The sequence below is a fragment of the Orbicella faveolata genome, unplaced genomic scaffold (assembly GCF_042242905.1).
Source record: "Orbicella faveolata isolate gen_17 unplaced genomic scaffold, um_ofav_v1 contig_1, whole genome shotgun sequence".
NCBI lineage: Eukaryota > Metazoa > Cnidaria > Anthozoa > Scleractinia > Merulinidae > Orbicella > Orbicella faveolata.
The window spans coordinates 1,091,463-1,116,900 of record NW_028301536.1 but is presented as its reverse complement, the minus strand read 5'-3'; the positions used below and the strand labels follow the sequence as shown (position 1 = coordinate 1,116,900).

The following is a 25,438-nucleotide window of genomic DNA, read 5'->3' as shown; positions in this document are numbered from 1 at the left end:
AAACACAGTAAAATTATCGACAGTTAGTACAACAGGCTTTTGTACATTATGCTGGCATTCGGTCGAGCATTTTAGTGGCATTTACCCAGAAAATTAATCTTGTTTGCACAGAAAATAGAAATAAAAATTATTTTTTACAAGAAATGAAGACTTAACTCGAAATTGAAACACCAAAATGAAAGGCCACCCTAATACAGCAGAGTGGAGACTGAGGAGAGGTCAGCTGTAGTCAAATCAAATTAAAGGCGGCCATGTTTGTTTAGTCACAATTGTGAGACTGTGACCCTTTATACTACGTATACGGTTGTTAAACACCCGAGCTGTTAATTTCGTTAAAACGTTAAAATTATTAAAATTTAAAAAACCCTTTGTATAAGTATTAACCGAGCATTTTTAGTGACCTTTTTTTTTGGGGGGGAGGGGGGGGGGGAGACTGAGAATTTTAGTGAGAAAAATGGTCAAAAATGGAGCATTAAGGTGGAGCATTTTAGTGGGGGAAAAGTAAAATGTACAAAAGCCTATAGCACACTAGCGTGTAAAATCTCAAAGTTTTGACGGGGATAATCTATACTGTTTCTAAAACAAAGGGGAGAAATTTCATTCATTTGGGAATCACAATATCTCGACGTGAGGTCAAGAAGGGAAGATGGGTTCTGTGAGGAAAGCAAAAGGTATTCACATAGCCGGGAATACTGGGGTGGAGTGCACTGAGGCCACAAGGTGTACTCCGTATATGCTGAGAAATGCCCACCGTGTCATAGGCTCCGCCACAAAGTCGGCTACCGCATGTCCTTGTCATAACCCTGGTAATGCAGTCCCACTGCAGCTGAGCGACAACAGCATAAGGCCGGTATCCGGCCCCCTTTAGAAATTATGACGGGATATAGTAGCTAAGGGAAGGCCACCCTGACAGAAAACCCTGGCCCTCCAGTTTGGGGGTTGGGCATGGTGTCAATCTTCCATCCAGTAAAAATTACTGATCACGGAAACCGATATTTCTTCGAACAAACAGGACGCAGCACAACTACCTGCCTGACTTCAGAGGATGACTTTATCACACGTTGGAGGATGGGCTCATGATGGCAGCAGGCGCAAGCCGGAAGGAAACCTGTTCACTGAAAAGGTCGTTGGTTTCCCCAAAGGTCGGTCCAATATCTCCAGGGGGTATAGCTAAAGTAGTAGTAAGTACTGTAGCCGGGAATATGGGCTATTTGAGTGTTGTATTTTGACTATCCTTTCTTGTGTTAAATCCTTTACAAACAATAGAGTATAAACAATATTTCACATTCAGCGTTCGCGGAGTTCGTGCTTTTTTTTAAGGGTGCATAACAAGCTAATTTTTCAGAATTAATCTGGGACCCGCATGGCCACGAAATCAACAACAAATACGTAATAATGTGGTTAAACAAGGTTTTGAATCGCTGGCAATTTATATGGGTTCCTGTTCTTCCCAGAAGAAATGACTGAACTCCTATGTTCCCAACAAATTTCCCTGTCAGCATTTCCCAGCCAGCAGAGAGTAAGACATATAACCCACTTTGTACACAAGAGTACGGGTGTGGTTCACGGGCCATATCTGAGAGTCTCAATATAGGGCTAAGCGATAGCCTTTAAACAGGCCAGAAGCTTAGCTGTTAGGCGTAACAACTGGAAAAATGTTAACCGTAAACAAAGTTTACATCTCGGAATGATCTTTAGACCTTCAAAGGTTTAATTGCGTTTTACAGTAATCAAAACAAGTTGTTAACTTTTAGTACGATGAAAAATAATTTGTAACTTTTTAAAACAATTGTGATTAATTTCTAATTATAATCGTTAGCCGTAAAAAAGCCAAAATATTAGCTACTACCCCATTGAGACCCTCATATCAACGCACTCAGCGAAAAAGGGGATTAGGTATTTAGATAACAAAACAAGTTTCAAGCAGCCAATAAATACTTCTTCTTCGACCATAACCCTATGTGGGTATAGGGCCAGGGCCAATAAGTACAACCTATGGAAAATTCCCCAGTTAGATTAGTAAGGACAATTGCCTCTTCTTTTTTCCACTCATCAAGAAGCTAACTGCATGCCTCTGAATTTTGACCACTTTTTAAGGATTTAATCACAAGTGTATTTCGACTCGTCCCTTGTCATTCCTCAATGTCTTGAATATTAATTGACGAGAGACGCGCGGCGTGAGCGTGAACGCGTAGGGGGTTATGGGAAGGAGAAAAGGCTTCCCTTCGCCCCTCCCTTCCCATCAACCCCTGCTTTATCACTTTTCCCCAGTCGACTCTCGCTCTCGTCGGAGACTCAGAGTCGGCTGGGGAAGAGTCAGAGTCCCCTCGAGCTGCTCGCGAGAACTACGTGATAACTTGTTCTGGTGATTGTCGTTAGAAAACGCTTTGCTTTTTAAAGTAACAGCACCCAGTTCTCTACAAAGCTAAAAACACTACTTAGTGTCACAATGGTCGAAGTTTGATTTCCATGTGCTTTAATGAGTATTCTTGGCCTCTGAATGGCGCCCACGTGAGTCCTTCGGCAGGTCCTCCACCTTGGTACAGACCATTGGGGTTGGCAGTATGGCAAGCGTTATACCACCAGGCACCTTTGAAATACGACGCGCAGTTGTGGTTACCATTTACGTCGTTGTCTCTATCTTTGGTAGAGAACTTCATATTGCTAAAAAGACAGAAAAAAAAAAAACGGTTAACGGGGAATGTATTGATCAACGACCATACAGCTGTTTCGTGAAAGGTTGTCCTACAAGAACGCAAATGTTGAAAGTTATTAGGGAATTAAAGTAACCACGATGGCGACGACGAGGACGTCAGCGTCGATCAAAAAATTAATCAATATTTTATCTGCAAATCTCGAGATACTCTAAAGTCGTTTAGTTTATTTCGCTTTGTTAAAAAGTGATCTCGAAACTGAATATGAAACTCAGCGTTAAATTCAAGAGATACATTTTAAAGAAATAGCAGAATTTAGTCATTTCACGCTGTACAGAGAACGGCAGTGCAATGTACCATTTACAACGCACGTGCACAGCCATTGTTCTCCTTTGAAACCTTTTGTTTAGTGACGTTCCCTTGGCGGTCGCCGTTGTGGATTGTTTTAGCCTGGTTCACACTGGTGACATAATGACATATCAACATAACAGAACCGACCTCGCTACGCTCGATCCGTGGTGCCATGACCTCAGGTCATTATTCCCCAGTACGGTTCTTGCGCTCGGTTATCCTCCCTATTTGTATTTGATTGAATTTTTTGTATTTTCATGGTCACGCATTGTTATCATGAACCCCTGTCTCGGGAGAATGGGCAAACACTCCCTATGTCACGACTTTAGATAAATTACTAGTTATTATTACGTATTCATTTGATTATACACTGCGTATTGTTGTCAAAGAGTGGATTAATACTTGCTGCATACTTGAAGGGTTTGTTAGAAGACACCACTGCATCTCCTGCCGTGCCTTGGTATCCGTTGACCGTCAGCCGATAATCGTCGCTCTCGTCGGCCACAGCGAAGGTCGTGTATTCGGCATATCTTCGGTCACCTTCGTAATCTTCCATATCAAATCGAACTACCATGTTAGCAGATGCGGTCAAGCGATGAAGATTATCATTTCCCAGCCAGAACTCGCCTCTCAGATTTCCAAATCCTTTTTTGTACGATTCCCAGCCGAGAAAGAAATCCACGGATCCATCCATACGCCTTTGAAAAGTGGTCCAACCGCCGCCGTCATTTGTCATGTCGCACAGCACTTGAATGGGTTCTTGTTTGTCAGGGTAAACCCAATACACACCGTCAGTGGTGGAACCGTTTTGGTAATGGTCACGACAGTTTCTAGGGCATTCTTAAATTAAAAATGCACAAAGAAAACCAAAACAAGTATTAATTATGTATGTTTGAAAGATTATTTTTAATTAAAAGTTGTGACTTTCCGAAATATTAACCTGAAATATGTCCAGAATATATTACACTTGACAACAAAGTTTGCTTGTCGTTTTGAGATAATTTTCCAAATCCCTTTCAAACCATCTATTGTTAGTCACCTCATTATTGGATGTTTCTTACACTGAAGCTTCAAGTCGTTGCTTCCTCCTCAAAATGGCTGCAAAAAAAAAAATGTTAGCACACTTACCTTTGAAACACTTGCAAAAGTGACTGCCTGTATTGTAGTCAGCATCACATACTTCGTTTTCTTTGCACGGATTGCGTCTTTCGCAGGTGCTCTAACATAAAACAGCGACTGAGTTGTTGAACATAATTCCTTTTCGTTAATCATTTTCAAACGTGACAAGGTTTTGTACTAGAATGGTTGTTATAGCTGTTCGTATTGCAATTATAGGAACATTCTTTTTACCATTTTTGTGAGCTCTAATAAATCTTTGTGTTGAAAACTCATAAAAGTGTTTTCCAAAAAGTATATATTGTATAGCCCTCTTCGTTTCATTTATTTCTTAATTTCAAACTTCAAACTCTTTTTCTCCACCTTTCGGTCTAACGACGAGGCTGAAAGTTATTCCAATATTTTAATTTCAGTTACCTGTATTCCTCTGTACAAGACGTCTTCTTCCTTTGTGAAGTTTACGCGACCAACAAACCGATCCGCGTTACTTAGCTGACATTTCCCTTGAACAAGAAAAAAGTTGTATGACAAACAACGATTGTCTTCGACGCATTCAAATTGACAAGATCTTTCGGAAGTCGCTGCGAAGTCCTTTATGACGCTCCCATTGAGTCTTTGACCTCTTAGAACTTCTGCAAAATTAATTGCTTTGAAGTGAGGCTCTGTAAAACGATTTAATCCGTGTCCGAAGTTTGTAAGTGAAAACGGTAGAAGTACCAACAAGTACATCATTTTGTTAAGTATAATTTACACACTGAAGTGAAGGCTAAATTTACTTCAGTATTAGATTAATAATTTATAATGAATTAAGCAATTATGAAGACCCCCTCTGGAGTTCTTTTACCGTAATCCTACGCTTACGCTAGTCTCTAGCTTGTCTTGAAAGGCCCTACTAAATAATTCACAGCTATCTTTTCTCAAACTTTGAACAAACATTTTTTTAAATTTTTATCAGTCTTTTTTTATTTTTATCAGTGTTTGCGTTATATCCTGGGTTAGCTTAATCGGGCTTTGAACAACCCAGACAAGGAGCTCCGCTTTTCGGCTTGGGTAAATCTATATGTTAATTTATGCAATGCGTCAACGATCCGGGGGGTACTTTGGGAATTTCTGGGTGGAGATGTGCCGCTGGGACCCTGGAACCCTTAGCCTATACCAGAGTTAGTTCAGCTGAATTTTGCTAACCTATACTGGAGTAAACTCCCCAAATCCCCCCATCTATCGACACTGTTGAGGCTGATTTGCGTAAATTTAAAATTGCCGATTTGATTTTTTGATATATTTTTGAGAGGCAATTCCTGGTTTCCTTACTCTAGATAAAACCTTCAACCAACCAGTCAGTTTTGTGGAAAATGATACCCTATTGTAGACCCAAACGCTCTGATTTATATACCCTATCCTAGAGTAAACTGCTTGAAAACCATACCCTTCACAGCGGCACATACCTATATAGCCCATATATGGCAGTGCCCTCCCGGGGTCAACGAGCGAGAGCGGACAATTTGACAAATTGACGTCAGTCGTTAATGCTTCTGAATTTCGTCATAACATCGTCAAAGTAGTCTGCGGATCCATTCAGGTATCGCCTCGGCCTCGTGGATCCGCAGCCACTTTGACAATGTTATGACGAAATTCATGATCTATAACAAAACAGACGCATGAAAAACTGACGTCAATTTACCCAGAAGGCAACGCATGGCGCCATCTTTTTATTTTTTATTTTTTTATTTTTTATTTTTGTATTTTATTGGCCATCTTTTTAGTACTCGAGTATTCGTGCCATGTTCGAAAATACCCAGAGATCCGTGGGCGCGTGTCATTAACCATCATGCACAGGGGGATTCTGGCTGGCTCTTGAACTTTGGAGCAGGTTACCGGTTGGGTAAGAGATGTAACATTCGCCATGGCTGAGATAAAGAAAAAGGTCTGTTTGATTGTCATTGATGGCTGGGGCATCTCTGAAAACAAAGAAGGTAATTTGATTTTTTCCCCAACAAAGCAATGTTTGTTTATCGTTGGCGTTCACTGTAGTACCTCTGGGCAGTTAGTGTGATTATATTTCTGCATACATGTGTTTAAAAATGTCTTCATTTGCAGCGATTTTGTTGTTGTTCTGTTGTTACTTTAATGACTAAAATGTTTTACAAGGAAATTATTGCTGTCCTTTATGACTTCTATGACTTATAAGCTTGTAAACAGAGGAAAATCTCATTTTTGTTGGATCGATCGAACTGTCACGGTCTTCAAATATCGAAGTCTTACATCTATTTGTGATTTCAACACCAAGCACTGAGTTGTCAGAGGACATGCGCAAATTTGAATTTTTAGCTTTTTTTTACTACTTATGCGATTTTTAAGGTAACTGAGATTATTTTGTGCAAAGTAGTTTATGCTACATGTACCTTGAGTAAGTGTCATGTGGCGTTGCGTGACCATCTTGTTACGATTTCACGAACCAAGGGAAGTTGTGGATTAGTCTTTGCTTGAGCTTAAAAAGCATGTCAGCACCTTGTACATTGCGATAATACATAAGAATGACTCATGTTGGCTTTTCCTGCTGTTAATACAGGTACTGATTTAGTTTCAAAAAAGGTAAAAAAAAGTTATATTTAGGACAGAGAAAGTAAGGATGCAGTGGCCTCATCGTTAGGGCACTTCTCCCGGATTGAGTGGTCCAAGTTTGTGCCCTGGCGGGGGACATTGCATTGTGCTCCTGGGCAAGACACTTTACTCTCACACTGCTTCTCTCCACCCAGGTGTATAATGGGTACCGGTGAACATAATGCTGGGGGTAACCCTGCAATGGACTAGCATCCCACCCAGGGGGGAGTAGAAATACTCCTAGTCACTTCATGCTACAGAAACTGGGATATGCTCCAGCCTGATGGGCCACTTGGATCTCACTCCTATAGGATTAAGAAAAATACTTCCATTTATCAATGTCGTATTGCTACAGGTAATGCCATTGCCAATGCCACAGTTCCAGTCATGGATGCCTTCTGTGCCGGAGAGAAGAATGCTTACACCACTCTGGATGCTTCTGGCTTGTCAGTTGGGTTACCTGCTGGACTTATGGGTAACAGTGAAGTAGGACATCTGAACATTGGAGCTGGAAGAGTTCTTTACCAGGTAACTCTTTTTCTAGAATATGTCTGTAAAAAATTGTTCTGCACTTGTGGACCCAAGTGGTTCACATTGCCAGAGCCCGTCCTGTTGTCCATTATGTCTTAAAGCAAGCAAAAATATTGTTTAACTCCTCTGAATGGGCACTCATCCATTGCAAGCTGCATGTACATGTCAACAGCATTCACTCAGTCACACCTGGTGCAAGCAGTTGCTTCAATGCCACAAAAACTGTACAGTGGCATTGAATTTTTGGGTTTGACTGCTGGAGAAGTCTACGTGTACATATTTCATCCATCCCCCTCCGCACATTGGTACATATTTTGACTCAATCTTTGGTATATAATAATTTGTCAGGACCCATTTATTTACATGCACTCCTTAGTAGTTAGAAATGCCTTGAGATGAGAACATATGTAATGTATAACTACAACGTTCACATGCATGTAATTTAATGATCACTGATAGTGCAACAGTACAGTTTAAGGGTCAGTTATGATAAGTGCATAAGATGATTCTATATGTAATTGTAAAATTTCAACTTATTTTTGGTCTTTTTGCCCAGGATATTGTAAGAATTAACATGACCTCAGAAAAGAAGCAGTTTGCAAAAAACAAAGTTTTAGCAGAAGCAGCAGAAAAAGCAAAAGCTGGTAATGGCAGGCTCCATTACCTGGGTTTGGTGAGTTAGACGGTGACGTTTGTTCATACTATAGTATATTCAAACTTAAAATTAGCAATAATAGATTGAATAATAGATTGAAATTAACTGCTGCATTGGTCCAGAGCAAATGATACAATAAGCATTTTAGTAATTATTAACATTGTTTTCTCGGTTTAGATAATGTTTCCTTTGTTTTCCCTAAACAAAACAATCAGTTTGTATTTTACAATTAAGAAAAAAAAGAAGAATTTAAGAAATAAAAATAATGTTCCAGCTGTGACAATTATATAGACCCTTGGTGTTAATACTATTTATTGTTTTCCAGGTCAGTGATGGCGGGGTCCACTCACATATTAATCATTTAGAATCATTAATTGATGCAGCTAAAGAACTTGGTGTTCCAAAGTGTTTCATTCAGTTTTTCTCTGATGGACGAGATACAACACCCACAAGTGGAGGTGAAATATATCAGTCATCGATCTGTATTAGTTATAACCTGTAACTGAAATGCAGTTTTCTATGCACATTAACACATCATGTAACATGCCCCCAAAACTGTTTTTTTAATCCCTAGGGAAATGAAACTCCCTAGGGAAACAACAGCTTGAATGCTATCTGACTTGATCAGGACTTGCCTCTTGAAAACCTTGCAAAACAACTATGAAGCAGTTGAACTATGAAGAGGGTCATACAGGGGTATTCTCGTGATGCATGATTAGTTGATTTTATTTTCCGTGAAATGTAAATTTAGGAAATTATTCTTTGTGATCCGTGATGTGAAGGTTTTGCGTGACCCATGATATTTGTGATTTCATCATTCAATCACGTGATTTTGAGATGCGGATCCTGCAAATGGTTAGAGCTGTTTATCGACAGCTTGTGACATGCAATTTGCAATATGGAGCCTCGACTAAGCCTTTCAAGATTTTTCTTTCTTCAAACACTCTTTCTAGTGTAAGAACAGGTTATTAAAAAGAGTGATCCGTGATCCGTAATCCTCAATTTTTTCCATTTGTGAACCATGCCATAGACCCCCCCCCCCCCCCCCCTGTACGACCCTCTATGAAGCAGTGGACAAAAGCAAAGGTTTTATTATTTTATAGTCTTGGGTATAATTATTAGCCTTTCGAGTCAAGAACTGAAATAAGAGTGACATATTTTACAGACTCGCCCTGAGAGAAAAAGTGAAATTCTTCTGCCAAAAAGTAATTGTTGTAGGTAAAGTATAACTAGTTTTATATATGGGTTTTACAGTAACATATGTGGACCAGGTCTTGAAGAAGCTTAAAAAGGTCAATTATGGCTCACTTGCAACTGTTGTTGGTCGATATTATGCAATGGACCGTGACAAACGGTGGGAAAGGATAAAGATTGCCTATGAGGCATTAGCTCAAGGAAAGGGTGAAGTTACTACACCAGACAAAGTTATTGAGGTAGGTACATTTTATGATACAGATTTGATTTGTTTGGCACACAGTGTTGTGCCTATGTTACTTTTAAGTTGGTAGTTCCTTACCCAATAATAAAAAAAAATGCATAAATATTGAATATTCCTGAACTTTATTATTAATTAAGAAATAGAAAACATGTACCATGGCTTGGGAGAATGAGAAATGCTGTGGAAACACAGTTCGACAGGTGAGTGTTTCCACAGCTTTTTTAAATTCTCCCAAACTTTCACTCGTTTCTACAATTTGTATAAATCAAAAGAAACACAGAGAACATGTTTTCTATTTCTTTTAGAAAATTCTGCAACTGAAAAAAGAAAAACAACTTGTTTACATTGATCATCGAAATGTAAATTCTCTTTGCTGGGTGCCATCATTGCATCAACAGCTTGTACATGATTTTAAATTGATCAGCATGCATATTTTCTTTGGTCTATTTTCTAAAAAAAAAGGTATTTTTATTTTGCTCTCTTGAAACAGTTTGAGATCCTTCTGTTTAACTTGTTTTTATGTTTTGGTATTTATCAGGTGATCAAAGGTCGATATGAAGCTAAGGGAGACAAACATGAGACAGACGAATTTCTTAAACCTATTATTGTAGATCCAGAAGGAAGAATCAAAGGTTTGTGCTAAACATTAACAGTTATCAGGCTGTAGCATTTTGTACATACAGAGAGTTGTCCGCCATTTAACTGTTAGTAAATGCAATTGCAGTATCGAATGGATATGTTATTTGGTGGCCTCGGGCAGCATTTTCAGGACCTCGGTCACAGTCATTCGCTATATGGACCGACCCTAAAGTAGTAATATGTTATTTATTTTTCCTCTCTCTTGACTGTTGACCTTTTTCACACACACATTACGTGCCCGTTACCGTGACTGGCCAGAGATACATCTGTACATGTAGGAAAATCGAGGCCGTGCTAAAAACCAATCAGATTGCAGGATTCATTTGCTGACAATGCCCTCTTGGAAAAAATAAATAAAATAATGTAGCATCTTTTGGTAGGGAACTGCTTTTTTGTGAACAAAACAGTAACTTTAATTTATAACATTTCATTTTACAGTGATAATTTAATAATAATATTGAAATTATAATAATAAGTTTTCCATTTCCACAGATGGAGATGTTCTTTGCTTTATCGACTTCCGAGCTGACAGAATGAGACAAATCAATGAAGCTTTTGGAATAAAACCACCCTTTGAGACAGACGTCATTCCTAAAGATCTTGTAAGTATCTATAAACACTGTGACAAATAATACAAAACATCAAGTCATTTACAGATGAGAGCCCAATATATTTTGTGCAGAACATAAAGATGGATTACACATGTCCATGTATTACAAACCAGACAAAGGTTATAAACTGTAGGCTTAGCTTGCACAAAATGACATGAGGATATCTGCTTCATCTGATTTTTCTTCAGGATCTTCCCACCAATTGATTTACCTACTTGTTACAAAGACAACCTTTTTATTTTTTTTCTTTTATGCTTAATGGTAATGCTTAATGGTAACTGAAGTGATATTTTAAAAATAAATACATGTTCTGTTTTTCAGCATCAGATAACCATGACACAGTACAAGAAGGAATTTCCCTTCCCTGTTTTGTTTCCTCCTGTCACCCCAAAGAATGTGCTCGCAGAATGGCTATCTGTTAAGAGTGTTCCTCAGTTTCACTGTGCTGGTAGGTGTGGCCTTGAAAAACGACTTTATCAGTACTAAATTACAATCATTTACATCATTCTGTACTACAGGATTCACAGAATAATAAAGCTTTTTCACAAGCAAACTGTCACAGATCAATATGTTTTAATTTACCACTTGCAAAACATATTTAAGTAGTTAGAGCTGTTTTCAGTTGAGTGTCGAAAGAAATTAGGCAATTACTTTGGTTTTGGTTTTGGTTTTTACTACAGTTTGAGATTGGCTGAGTAGTCTAATTGGGTAAGTAATTGGTTTGGTTTTGGTCTTTCAACACTCTATTGAAAACTGCTCTATACATGATTAGTTATATAATTATGTGCACACATGTAAAATTATGATGCCTGCATAAGCTTGATTGCTGTCCTTGAAGGCAGCAGGAAATCCTTCAGAATGTCATGAATGCATTATTTTTCTGATAAATGACAGTCGCTGTAATTTTTATTTCATTCAGAAACTGAGAAGTATGCCCATGTGACCTTCTTTTTCAATGGTGGAGTGGAGAAGCAGTTTGAGGGTGAAACTAGATTCATGGTGCCATCGCCTAAAGTAGCGACATATGACCTGAAGCCTGAGATGAGTGCTGCAGGTGTCGGTGAAGAGGTAAAGTGAAAAGTGTTGTTCTAGTTTTTTTGTTCATATTACTTCACAAATTAATACTATCTATAAAACAATAAGTATAGTACTCTCTCATCAGTCAATAATAAAACGACAACAATTATGAATACCTGTGTGCACATTGTCACTGTTGAATAAACTACATGTATCATTATCACATTTATAAAGTTAACCTCTGATAGCAGGCACACCTTTATAATTACACTATTAATGGTTGGAAATACATTTTGGATCACATTTTGATAAAGATACAACCCATTTGCAGTGTGGCATAAAATTATGCAATTTAGAGCTAGGGTCAATTTCTGTAAACCAACTCTCATACCCTTTATTGTATCTGCCCTGACTTAAAAAAAAAATGAACATACAGTGTATTGGTGTCTGGAGAAAATTCAGAAATTGGAGTTGACAAGGTTTTCTTTGGGCAGGGAAGGCATCAAATTTTCCCTTCTAATTACATTGTGACCTCTTAAGATGATTCAGAGTCTTATACACTAACCACTTGGCCACTGTGCCTGAAACTTGTTCTGTATTAATTAACAGGTCTGTAAAGCCGTAAGAAGTGGTCAATACCCGTTTGTAATGTGTAACTTTGCTCCGCCTGACATGGTCGGTCACACTGGCAAATATGAGCCTGCAATCAAGGGCTGTGAAGCAACAGGTAAGTTACTAAGCCTACCCTGCGCATAAAGTCTGTGTCAGTCCAACTCTCCTTTGCCATTGGAGCCTTTCCCAGAATCAGTAGCATGAAGGAAATAGGAATACTTCTCCCCCTCTGGATGTAAATAATGGTACATGCATACTCCCCCTTCAGCATTACATTTACTGGTATCCCCCTGGGTGGAGAGGCACTGTGAGAATAAAGTGTCTTGCCTAAAAACACAACACAATAACCCTGGCCAGGGCTCAAAGCCAGACTGCTCTATACAGAGTCCTGCACACTTACCATTTGGCCACCATGTCTGGAACAGTAATCACATTACAGGGCCGTAACCAGGAAAAATTATGACGGAGGCATTGGCAATGTCCAAGGTTAAATTATTTTCCTACACTGTACAGTAGCTCAGCAGTGCTTTATTTTCCCCTTTCAAAAACCACAAGCAACAAAAATGAAGAAAAGCGCCTTGGTTTGCCTCATATCTACTATGACCATGCTTTAAAATTAACGTTGATTAATATTAATAGTGCTTTTAACACTTCACTTCCTTGTGAGGAGACTTGAAGGCATTTTCTTGATAGTGAGACAGTGAGACAGTGCAATGTACCTGTACACTGGCTTGGGAGACACTGCGGAATGTGGAAGTTTGGAGTTTGATTTGATTGAGTCAGACTGACTTACACTTATTTGCTGTTGGTTTCAGATAAAGCAATTGGTGAAGTCTTCAAAGCTTGTGAAGAGACTGGATATGTTCTGATGGTGACAGCAGATCATGGCAATGCTGAACAGATGTTCAGTGAGCAAGGTGGTCCTCATACAGCACACACCACTAACAGAGGTAACTGATTACCTTAACCTTGGTTCTCTTCACCAGCAATAGAGTTCAAGGTTCAAGGTTTCTATTGTCGTTTATATAATTGTGTAGTTAGCAAGGTTGGGCCCAAACCAAAGAGAACTTTAGTTTAACTGAAAAGGAGGTCTATAAAATTTCTTTAACTTACACAGTTAGTTATGGTGAAGAGATAAATCAGTGTGCTGAACTGTTCATGACGAAGTCACAAGGGTTAGCCCAGGTGGCTTATCTTGCCAGTGCTTGACTCTGCTTACTGTACTGTGAAGCGGCTAGGAGTATTGCTACAGGCCATTCCCCTGAAGGTTTGTCAGTCAGCGCAGTTCTGGCAATTCGCTGGTACCCATTAAATTATGCTCCTGGATAGTGAGAGGAACTGTGAGAGACTTTATTAATTCTTGCAAGACATTCAAGTGTCTTTCCTGAGAATGTAGAATGGGAAACACATTGACCCTGGACAGCTTGTGAACCCAGACTTAATCCCGAGTCCAACAAGCTTATCAAAAGTGCACCTCAGCTGGTATAGCCACAGCAGTTTTCACGCAATAACATACAGTAAAATATGATGAAGATAAAACAATAAAACTGTTGGTTTTCATTCACGACTTTACGAGGCCATCGGGTTACTGTGACTTGTTTTGTTTCATCTTAGTTCCCTTCATCATGACGGGTGGACTCAAGTTTAAGGAAATTACTCACAATGCAGCGCTTTGTGATGTGGCAACTACTGTGTTAGATGTCATGGGACTGTCCTGTCCCGAGGAGATGGGTGGACAGTCACTGCTGGCCAAATAGGCAGTGATCATCTTCTCTGTAGCAACATGGTTGTAGATTTCTTCAAGGAACAAGTAATAGTAATAATCTATTTTATTTTATTTTTCAAGAACAAAAAGCCAAGCTACATTTTACAAAGGATCAAATTAGTGGTAATAGTAAGTGGTAAATGCTGTATCAAAGTCGAACTAGCTATTTTCTGCTGCATTTCAGTCATCAGTCAAGACCATTTTGCAGCTGGCAGCCAGGGGTTTCATTGAGGACTGGGCACTGGGAAAATTGACCGGCTGTGAGGTCGATTTTGTTCTCCTGGTTTGACCATCTAGTGGAAAGTTTAAATACTTATAAAGAATTTGAGTTCAAATAGTTTGGCCCGCCTGTAAAAACCAGTTGCCACCCTGTTGAAAACATTAATGAAACCCCTGGCATCCCATCTCAGAAGGAATACGACTTCCATGTGACAAGCTGGTAAGTGTTCTGACATGTACACGTCGCGGTGACAAATCAGCAAAACATCTTTTTCTAATCAGTTGTTTTATGAATGATAGAATGCTCAAACCGTTTTTTTTTTCCTGATTTGATGATTATATTAATTTTAGTTACACCTTGATCTTCAAGAATTGAACAGAAACAGCAAATGCACTTGTTTCATCACTGATTGATGTAATTTAAAAGATTGAAAAACTTCTGTCGATTTATTTATTTGGAATTGGTGTGAAAGTCGTACAGCGTCGCTTCCAGTAATGGTCCTGGAGACAATACTGGGATGTCGTTTTTAAGCAGAGTGTAAACAGTAATAAGCTTTACTTTATGTGTTCCATTTTCAGAATCTAGTAAGTTAAGAGAAGTAAATTATAAATCAAACAATACTTATTAAAAAAGACAGGTTATAAAGCATGTAGGTCTGTTTGTGATAGAAACTATCCAAATAAATGAAGCAAGAAAATACATTGTGTATTACACATCTTTGACTCTATAGTACCTCCTATAGTGTACTAAGGACGTTCTGCGCAAAAGGAGTACCTTTTTCAAGCAGGAGGTAAATGAAAGGGTAGAGAAAACTGCCATTAAGGGCTACATTTTTAATCAAAAATGATCGATAAAAGGATAACGGTTTGGACCTCAAGGTAGAGCTTTGCCCATGACGAGATTCAGTAGACTCTGAAATACCCAGCAGAGCATGGATGCTTATTTCCGGTGACGTCATGGTGCTTGTGCTAATCAGACTACAAATCTCTCATTACTGCACAATTTGCGGATGTTTGTGGTGTATGAGCCATTTAGCATTTGACAGAGTAATTTAATGCGGTAAACCAGGTCACCAGATCATATATGGCCTGGTTAAAATAGTTAAAATAGTAAACATTACAACCAGCCAAGGCTTCGCAGTAAAATTCGATCAAAGAATGGGTGTCGCGAACTAGAGCATGGCGGCAAATCCATGTTCTGTTCGCTTCTATCGATCAAATTCGCGGACCGTCGCTCGATCTGGGCCAAATTTGATTCGCCGTGTCGAGCGAATGGTTTCATAAACCACGAGAGTTCATCGAAGGTGATTCCTTTCCGCTTTTCAAAGCTGACATCGCAGAAGTTTATATCACATGTGGAAAAATGATAAATTGGGTCACACTTAGAAAAATGGGTCAAACTTAGAAAAGTGAATCACACTTCCAAATATAGATCACACTTGGGCAAATAAATCACAATTGGAAAAAAGGGTCGCACTTGGGTTAAATGGGTTAAACTTGGAAAAATGAGTCACACTTCGAAAAAGGGGGTCACACTCAGAAAAAGACTCAAACTTTCGGAAAATAGCTCACACTTTATAAAATAAGTCACACTTAAAAAAGTCAATCGCACTTGGAAAAAAGGGTCACACTTAGAAAAATGGGTCCCACTTAAAAAAGTGGGTCATACTTGGAAAAATGGATTACATTTGAAAAACTAAGTACACTTCAAATAAGATTCACATTTGTAAAAATGGGTCACTCTTGGAAGAAAGCGTCAAACCTGTAAAAATGGATCACACTTGTAAAAATGGGTCACACTTGGAAAAATGGGTCCACTTAATAGAAAGGGGCACACTTGCTAGAAATAGCCAAACTTGTAAAAGTGGGTCACGCCACAATAGGAAAAATGCGGCACATTTGAAAAAATGCAGCACACTTGAAAAATGTGGCACATTTGGAAAAATGTGGCACATTTGGAAAAATGTGGCACATTTGGAAAAATGAGGCTCATTTGGAAAAATGCGGCAAACTTGAAAAAATGTGCCACACTTAGAAAAATGCACCACACTTGAAGAAATGCGCCACACTTAGAAAAATGCGCCACACTTGCAAAAATGCACCACACTTGGAAAAATGTGCCACACTTGGAAAAATACGCCACACTTGACAAAATGGATCACATTTTTAAAAATGCGGTACACATCGAAAAATGGTTCACACTTGGAAAAATGCGGCGCAATTGGAAAAATGGGGAACACTTAAAAAGATGCAGCGGACCTGGGAAAACGTGGCACACTTGGAAAACGGGTTACGCCTGGAAAAATGGGTCACACCTGGAAAAATGCGGCACACCTGGAAAAATGCTACATACCTAGAAAAATGGGTCACACCTGCAAAAATGGGTCACACCTGCAAAAATGTATCACACTTGGAAAAATGCGGCAAACTTCAAAAAATGCGCCACACTTCGAAACATACGTCACACTTGGAAAAATACGGCACACTTGGAAAAATGCGCCAAACTTGGAAAAATGCTACATACCTAGAAAAATGGGTCACACCTACAAAAATGGGTCACACCTGCAAAAATGTATCACACTTGGAAAAATGCGGCAAACTTCAAAAAATGCGCCACACTTCGAAACATACGCCACACTTGGAAAAATACGGCACACTTGGAAAAATGCGCCAAACTTGGAAAAATGCGGCACACCTGGAAAAGTGCTACATACCTAGAAAAATGGGTCACACCTGCAAAAATGTATCACACTTGGAAAAATGCGGCAAACTTCAAAAAATGCGCCACACTTCGAAACATACGCCACACTTGGAAAAATACGGCACACTTGGAAAAATGCGCCAAACTTGGAAAAATGCGGCACACCTGGAAAAGTGCTACATACCTAGAAAAATGGGTCACACCTGCAAAAATGTATCACACTTGGAAAAATGCGGCAAACTTCAAAAAATGCGCCACACTTGGAAAAATACGGCACACTTGGAAAAATGCGCCAAACTTGGAAAAATGCGGCACACTTGCAAAAAAAACGCCACACTCGGAAAATTGCTCCACACTCGGGAAAATGCGCCACAATTGAAAAAATGCGCCATACTAGGAAAAATGCGCCACGCTTGGAAAAATTCCCCACTGTTAAAAAAATGCCCCGCACACGAACAAAAGCGCCACACTTCAAAAAATTGCGGCACACTTGAAAAAATGCGCCCCACTTCGAAAAATGCACCACACTTGGAAAAATGCGCCACACTTAGAAAAAAGCGTCACACTAAGAAAAATGCGCCACACTTGGAAAAATGCGCCACACTTTAAAACATGGGCCACACCTGAAAAAATGCGCCACACCTTCCAAATTACGCCACACTTGGAAAAATACGCAACACTTGATAAAATGCGCCACAATAGGAAAAATACGGCACATTTGAAAAAATGCAGCACACTTGAAAAATGTGGCACATTTGGAAAAATGCGGCTCATTTGGAAAAATGCGGCAAACTTGAAAAAATGTGCCACGCTTAGAAAAATGCACCACACTTGAAGAAATGCGCCACACTTAGAAAAATGCGCCACACTTGGAAAAATGTGCCACACTTGAAAAAATACGCCACACTTGCAAAAATACGCCACACTTGGAAAAACTTGCCATACTCGGAAAAATGCAGCACACTTGGAAAAATGCCCCATACTTGGAAAATTGTGCCACACTTGGAAAAATGCGCCACAATTGGAAAAAGGCAGCTTACTTTAAAAAATGCCGCACACTTGGAAAGATGTGGCATATTTGGAAAAATGCGCCTCATTTGGAGAAATGCGGAACACTTGGAAATATGCACCACACTTGGAAAAATGCGCCACACTTGGAGAAATGCGCCACACTTCAAAAAATGCGCCACACTTGGAAAAATGCGCCACACTTGAAAAAATGCACCACACTTGAAAAAATGTCCCACACTTGGAAAAATGCGGGGACACTTGGTAAAATGTAGCACATTTCGAAAAATGCGGCCTATTTGGAAAAATGCGGCACACTTGAAAAAATGCGCCACACTTGTAAAAAAATACGCCACTGTTGGAAAAATGCACCACACTTGAAAAAATGCGCCACAGTCGGAAAAATATGCCGCACTTGGAAAAATGCGCCACTGTTGGAAAATGCGCTACACTTAAAAAAAAAGCGCCACACTTGAGAAAATGCATCACTGTTGGAAAAATGCGCCACACTTGGAGAAATGCGCAACACTTGGAAAAATGCGCCACGCTTAGCACACTTGGCAAAATGCGCCACACTTGGAAAAATGCACCACATTTGGAGAAATGCGCCACACTTGGAAAAATGTGCCACACTTGGAAAAATGTGCCACAATTCGAAAAATGGGGCACATTTGGAAAAATGCGGCACACTTGAAAAAATGTGGCACATTTGGAAAAATGCGGCTTATCTGAAAAAGTGCGGCTTATTTGGAAAAATGCGGCACACTTGGAAAAATGCGGCACACTTGGAAAATTGCGGCACACTTGGAAAAATGTGCCACACTTGAAAAAATGCGGCACGCTTTGAAAAATGCGTCTCACTTGGAAAAATGCGCCACACCTGGCATACTTGGAAAAATGCACCACACTAGGAAAAATGTGCCACACTTTGCAAAATGCGCCACAATTCGAAAAATGGGGCACACTTGAAAATATGCGGCACACTTGGAAAACTGTGGCACATTTGGAAAAATGCGGCTGATTTGGAGAAATTTGGCAGACTTGGAAAAATGCGCCACGATTCCAAAAATGGGGTACATTTGAAAAAACGCGGCACACTTGAAAAAATGTGGCACATTTGGAAAAATGCGGCTTATTTGGAAAAATGCGGAACACTTGGAAATATGCGGCACACTTGGAAAAATGCGGCGCACTTGGAAAATGCGCTACACATGGAAAAATGCACCACACTTGAAAAAATGCATAACACTTGGAAAAATGTGCCCCAATTTAAAAAATGCGCTACACTTGGAAAAATGCGGCACGCTTGGAAAAATGTGGCACAGTTGGAAAAATGTGGCTCATTTTAAAAATGCGGCACACTTGGAAAAATGCGCCACACTTACAAAAATGCACCACACTTGGAGAAGTGCGCCACACTTGTGAAAATGCGCCACACTTGAAAAAATGCGGCAGACTTGGAAGATTGCAGCGCACTTGGAAAAATGCGCCACAGTTGGAAAAATTTGGCACTCTTGGAAAAATTGTTACAGCTGGAAAATGGGTTACACTTGTAAAAATTGGTCATAAATTTAATAATGGGTCAGACTTGGAAAAAGTGTTAGACCTTGAAAAATGAGTGACACTTGGAAAGTCGGTCAAGATGGAAAATATGTGTTACATTTGAAAAATTTTTACAGCTGAAAAAATTGATCACTCTTGGAAAAATGGGTCACTCCTGGAAAAATGGGCGCCATGTTTGGCACACTTGGAAAAATGCACCACACTTAGAAAAATGTGCCACACTTGGAAAACTGCGCCACAATTCGAAAAATGGGGAACACTTGACAAAATGCGGCACACTTGGAAAAATGTCGCACATTTGGAAAAATGCGCCACACTTGGAAAAATGTTCCACACTTGGAAAAATGCGCCATAATTCGAAAAATGGGGCACGCTTGCAAAAATGCACCACACTTAGAAAAATGTGCCACACTTGGAAAACTGCGCCACAATTCGAAAAATGGGGAACACTTGACAAAATGCGGCACACTTGGAAAAATGTCGCACATTTGGAAAAATGCGCCACACTTGGAAAAATGTTCCACACTTGGAAAAATGCGCCATAATTCGAAAAATGGGGCACGCTTGCAAAAATGCGGCACACTTGGAAAAATTTGGCTCATTTGGAAAACTGCGGCTTATTTGGAAAAATGCGGCACACTTGCAAAAATGCGCCACAATTGGAAAAATGCGCCACACTTGGAAAATGCGTCACACTTGGAAAATTGGGCCACACTTGGAAGAATGCAGTGCACTTGGACAAATGCGGCACACTCGGAAAAATGCGCCACACTTGGAAAAATGCACCACGTTTTGAGAAATGCGCCACACTTGAAAAATTGGGGCACACTTAAAAAAATGCGCCACGCTTGGAAAAATGTGCCACACTTGGAAAAATGCGCCACACTTGGAAAAATGCACCACACTTTGAAAAATGTGCCACAATTCGAAAAGTGGGGCACATTTGGAAAAATGCGGCACACTTTTAAAAATGTGGCACATTTGGAAAAATGCGGCACACTTGGAAAAATGCGCCACTCTTGGAAAAATGCGCCACATTTGAAAAAATGTGGCATACTTGGAAAAATGCGCCACACTTGGCACACTTGGAAAAATGCACCACACTTGGAAAAATGTGCCACACTTTGAAAAACGCGCCACAATTCGAAAAATGGGGCACACTTGAAAATATGCGGCACACTTGGAAAACTGTGGCACATTTGGAAAAATGCGGCTTATTTGCATAAATTTGGCACAATTGGAAAAAATGCGCCACAATTCGAAAAATGGGGCACACTTGAAAAAATGCGACACACTTGAAAAAATGTGGCACATTTGGAAAAATGCGGCTTATTTGGAAAAATGCGGGACACTTGGAAAAATGCGCCACATTTGGAAAAATGCGCCACACTTGGAAAAATGCGTCATAGTTGCAAAAATGCGCCACACTTTGAAAAATGCGGTACACTTGGAAAATGCGCAACACTGGGAAAAATGCGCCACACTTGAAAAAATGCATCACACTTGGAAAAATGTGCCACGCTTGGAAAAATGCGCCACACCTGGAAAAATGTGGCACGATTGGAAAAATGCGGCTCATTTGGAAAAATGCGGCACACTTGGAAAAATGCGCCACACTTGGAAAAATGCACCACACTTGGAGAAATGCGCCTCACTTGGAAAAATGAGCCACACTTGAAAAAATGCGGCAGACTTGGAAGATTGCAGCGCACTTGGAAAAATGCGCCACAGTTGGAAAAATTTGGCACTCTTGGAAAAATTGTTACAGCTGGAAAATGGGTTACACTTGTAAAAATTGGTCATAAATTTAATAATGGGTCAGACTTGGAAAAAGTGTTAGACCTTGAAAAATGAGTGACACTTGGAAAGTCGGTCAAGATGGAAAATATGTGTTACATTTGAAAAATTTTTACAGTTGAAAAAATTGATCACTCTTGGAAAAATGGGTCACTCCTGGAAAAATGGGTTAGACTTGGAAGAATGGAACACACTTGGAAAATACGTCACAGTTGAAAAAATGGGTCACACTCTGAATAAAGGGTCATTTTTTGAAATAAGGGCCAAACTTAGAAAAAGGTTTAGACTTGGAAAAGTCGGTCAAACTTGCAAGACGGATCAGACTTGGAAAAAGAGTCGCACTTACAAAAATGGATCGCATTTGGAAAAATGAGTGACATTTTAAAAAAATTATCACACTTGAAAATGTTGTTCAAACTTGAACAAATGGGACACACATGAAAAATACGTCACAATTGAAATTATGGGTCACACTGGGAATAACGGGTCACATTTCGATAAAGAGGTCAAGCTTAGAAAACTGGTTCACGCTGGGAAAAGTCGGTAACACTTGGAAAAACGGGTCAAACTTGTAAAAATGGGTCAGAATTGTAAAAATGGTTCACACTTGAGAAAATTAGTCTTCCTTCGAAAAATGGGTCACTCTGGGAAAAAAGGGTCAAAGTTCGAAAAATGGGTCACACTTGGAAGAATGGGTCACAAAGAGAGTGTCACACCTGGAAAGCCGGTTCACATTTTGAAAATTTGGTCACCTTGGGGAGAAAAGGGGTCATACTTGGAAAAAAGTGTCAAACTTGGAAAAATGGGTCACACTTAGAGAAAAGAGGCACACTTGGATAAATGGGTCACACTTGGAAAAATGGGTCACATTTGGAAAAGTGGGTAACATTCGGAAATATGGCTCACACCTTGGAAAAAGGAAGTCACGCTTGGAAAAAATTGTCAAACTTGGAAAAAAAAGGTCATACTTGGAAAAATGGGTCACAGGTTTGAAAGTTGTCACACTTGGAAAAATGGGTCACACTTGGGAAAATGGGTGTTTCTTGGACACAAATAATTATGTTCATTTGTTATGTTAAAAACACCAGTAATTAACAAATGGTAAACGTCATAGCGTGCACTATTGAGTTATGGATGCACGCGGGAGGTTGCTAAGCACGAAAGAAGCGTAAGAGTCGCACGAGGCGATAGCCGAGTGCGACTCTAACTTCTTGAGTGCTTAGCAAACCTCCCGCGTGCATCCATAACTCAATAGTACACGCTATGGCGTTTACCATTTGTTTTATAACATAACATTGAGACATTGGAACAACAGAAGTCCTTTTATTGAGCTACATCACAAAAAAAATGTTCGTGTAGTCTTACATGACACGAGAAAAGAAGCGCGCGAAAATTCATTCATGACAACCGACTGCACACCAGTAACTCGATAAAGTTTCATCTTCAGACAACTGTGAAGACAGTTTCGCATTTCTGGCAGAAGAACGTCGGCCATTACTTTGCAAACAATGTCTGTCAAAAGATTTGCTTTGTAAACATTAGCATACACGTCAGCAGCATACAACCATGGGCAAATAGTAGACGCTAAATTAACCAATCAGAGCGCGCGCTTTGCTTTAGTTATGTTATAAAAGCTAATCATGTATATAGAAAATGCCTTTTCCACTTGTTCATGTATTCATGACTAATGCATGTATATTTTGACTTTGTAGTTTGAGGATCCTGTTCATGATATTTTGAAACTGGTGTTCACATGGACCTTGGCACACTACTAAAGAAAAATATTCTCTGCTCAAAATGACATGATTAATTTATATTAGGCTTGAGTAGTCGGGGTTTATTGAAAACAATTGCACAAGAAAAACTAAGGTTAGCTATTGTAATAAGAAGAACTATTGACTCTGTCTGTGACTGGTCCCTCAGGCGATGTACAGTCGCCTCCCGATATCTCGAACTTTCATGGAAAATTGAAAAAGGTTCGAGTTATTGGAAGTTCAAGTTATCAGGGGTTGAGAACGAAGGACCGACAATAAGAAAAAACGGTGTTTACCATATTTCTACTTTCGTGTTTCTATTCATACAGTGTTTATTTTAATCAAATTTAATTATAGACGTAACGTGAAACAGAACAAAGCCAAGTACAACAACAGGAGATCGGAAGTCCATTTACTATGAACTTTACGGGTTTCAAAGGGAACAACGATGAGCCACTGCTACAGAGTCCATGGACTTTTTGCGACTAGCAGTTTCAATGTTTTGCCGGGACGACAGTACTGATTGTTTTGAGCTGTCACATGTTGACCAACATGGCTCGAGTTATTGAAGGTCAAATGATATAGAAAATAACCGAAAGGGAAACGAAAATTAATTAAAGTTAGCAGGAGGTTCCAGTTACATAGTCAGTTATCGCGGGGGTAAAATTGCAGTAAATGTATGACGAAAATCCAGGGCAAATCAATTTTGGTTTGAGTTAGAGCGAGGTTCCAATTAGTGAGAGTTCGAGTTATCAAAGTTATCAGGGGTCGACTGTAGCGAGTTTCTTTTGACACTAAATAGGAAATAAATAAATGTTTGGTAGCTGTAGAGAAATTGACAACGAGCAATCAGCCCTTGAATGTAGAAAGCGCTGTCAGATCCGTGTTTGTTAGATACCAGAGGTATTTCCAAAGATGCCACGCATAATTTTGAAAAGGTAACTATTTCGATTTTCGGTTTTAGCCAGATGGCAATTGCGTACGAAACTCTCGTGATTTGAAGTGGGACTGAACCGTAGCAGTGTTTTCCCCGCTTTGTTAGGCGTTAATTTATAAACGGAAACGTTTCCGTGTGAACAATTTCACGGTTAATCAAAACTATAACAAAATTCTCGAACGTGATTGGCTATCAGCAGCCCGATTTGAGCATTAATTGGACAGTGTACGTGTCATGCTTGTAATTGGACAGTGCGCGTCATTTTGCGCGCGCCGTTGCGGTGCACTTTGTTGAGTAAACTGCTGTGTTTTTCAGCATTCATGACGACGTTTAATCGTTCAGCGCTCAATCGATGGTTTGTTAGTTTCTCGAATTTTGTCATAGTTTTGATTAAGGTATCAGTATAACCCATTTGACCATCCGCGCGCGGTCCGCTCTAGCATTCGTGGCTTTAACAAAAACCCATATAAACCGTATATTTACTGGAAGCTTAATAACTACAGATTATGACCCGACCTGTGTAAAAGGGTAGAAATTTACCATGTTCGAAAATGTGAATATATTTACAAAGCTTCACGAACCCATAAATCAAGGTATACGCCCGCTCAATTTAGGTCGGAGAAAACGATTAACATGGCGTCCGTTTCTTCACTCATTGACCTCAAAAACTGTGTCTCAGATTTTTGGCACATGCGTTTGTTATTATTTTACAAGAGGATAAAGTTAGAAAAGGGAAAAAATAGGACTGCCCGCGAAAAAAAGGCATAACTTTTTAATGAAAAGAGTAATCAGAATTCGCAGACACGGTTTTGTCGGCGATCGTTCTGACAACATTCTCTCCAAATTTCAGCCAATTTGGTCCAGGGGCTGCCGACCTGGAACTCGAAATGCACATACAACTCGCCTATTTTTTACTTTCGAGAAACAGAGAAAAAATAAAATTCGGCGGCATCCAAGTGTTACGAGATTATCACACCAAGGGAGACACCGCAGAGGAATCAACTTTCTGTATAACAATAGGACTGCGACAGTTAACATGCAACAGATACAAATTTCCGCGACGGCGCGCGGTAAATTATTCACCAGTGAATAAACCGCTTTTTCATGTGTGAAGTCAGAATTCCAAAGTTAGTAAACGTGAAATTATCTTTTGATTTACTATGTTAGCGTTCGAAATTTTACATATCGGTTGACTAATCTTCAAAATTATGACCATGTCACTGTTAACATGCCGAAGGCCCGTAGAAAGTCCCCAAGAAAATGCAAGCGCACAAAGGGAAACGCTAGAGAGGACGTCGTAAACGGGACCACATCGACTGATGTTGATGCAAAGGCAAAGATACTGGAAGAAATGACAATAGCTGGGTAAGAAAAAAAAAAAATGTCGCACTGCTGATTCTAATTTTGTACAATCGATCTGCCTTTCAATTTCGTCCACTTCTCTTCGTCAATCTCCTCTGCTTCGACAG

General features: G+C 39.6%; 2 protein-coding genes across 2 annotated transcripts; one reads left to right on the top strand and one right to left on the bottom strand.

Moving 5' to 3' along the window:
• Positions 1 to 1,201: 1,201 nt before the first annotated feature.
• On the bottom strand, positions 1,202 to 4,876 carry LOC110042676 (microfibril-associated glycoprotein 4-like). Its single transcript, XM_089283767.1, has 4 exons — positions 4,539 to 4,876; positions 4,134 to 4,224; positions 3,419 to 3,845; positions 1,202 to 2,664 (listed from the first exon to the last, which is right to left on the bottom strand). The coding sequence occupies exons 1-4, from the start codon at positions 4,851 to 4,853 to the stop codon at positions 2,445 to 2,447; spliced, it is 1,053 nt and encodes a 350-aa protein (XP_089139893.1). The 5' UTR covers positions 4,854 to 4,876; the 3' UTR covers positions 1,202 to 2,444.
• Positions 4,877 to 5,833: 957 nt separating this feature from the next.
• LOC110042688 (2,3-bisphosphoglycerate-independent phosphoglycerate mutase-like) lies at positions 5,834 to 14,909 on the top strand. The gene is made up of 12 exons (XM_020748054.2): positions 5,834 to 6,094; positions 7,078 to 7,250; positions 7,810 to 7,926; positions 8,234 to 8,366; positions 9,163 to 9,341; positions 9,885 to 9,978; positions 10,478 to 10,587; positions 10,918 to 11,044; positions 11,516 to 11,664; positions 12,223 to 12,340; positions 13,041 to 13,175; positions 13,840 to 14,909. The coding sequence occupies exons 1-12, from the start codon at positions 6,025 to 6,027 to the stop codon at positions 13,980 to 13,982; spliced, it is 1,548 nt and encodes a 515-aa protein (XP_020603713.2). The 5' UTR covers positions 5,834 to 6,024; the 3' UTR covers positions 13,983 to 14,909.
• The last annotated feature ends 10,529 nt before the right edge of the window (positions 14,910 to 25,438 follow it).

Coding starts and splice junctions, on each gene's coding strand:
- LOC110042676 (XM_089283767.1), bottom strand. CDS start 4,853: ATGATGTACTTGTTGGTACTTCTACCGTTTTCACTTACAAACTTCGGA. Junction 4,225..4,538: donor TCTTGTACAGAGGAATACAG/GTAACTGAAATT, acceptor GTTTTATGTTAG/AGCACCTGCGAAAGACGCAA. Junction 3,846..4,133: donor CTTTTGCAAGTGTTTCAAAG/GTAAGTGTGCTA, acceptor TTTTAATTTAAG/AATGCCCTAGAAACTGTCGT.
- LOC110042688 (XM_020748054.2), top strand. CDS start 6,025: ATGGCTGAGATAAAGAAAAAGGTCTGTTTGATTGTCATTGATGGCTGG. Junction 7,251..7,809: donor CTGGAAGAGTTCTTTACCAG/GTAACTCTTTTT, acceptor CTTTTTGCCCAG/GATATTGTAAGAATTAACAT. Junction 8,367..9,162: donor TACAACACCCACAAGTGGAG/GTGAAATATATC, acceptor TGGGTTTTACAG/TAACATATGTGGACCAGGTC.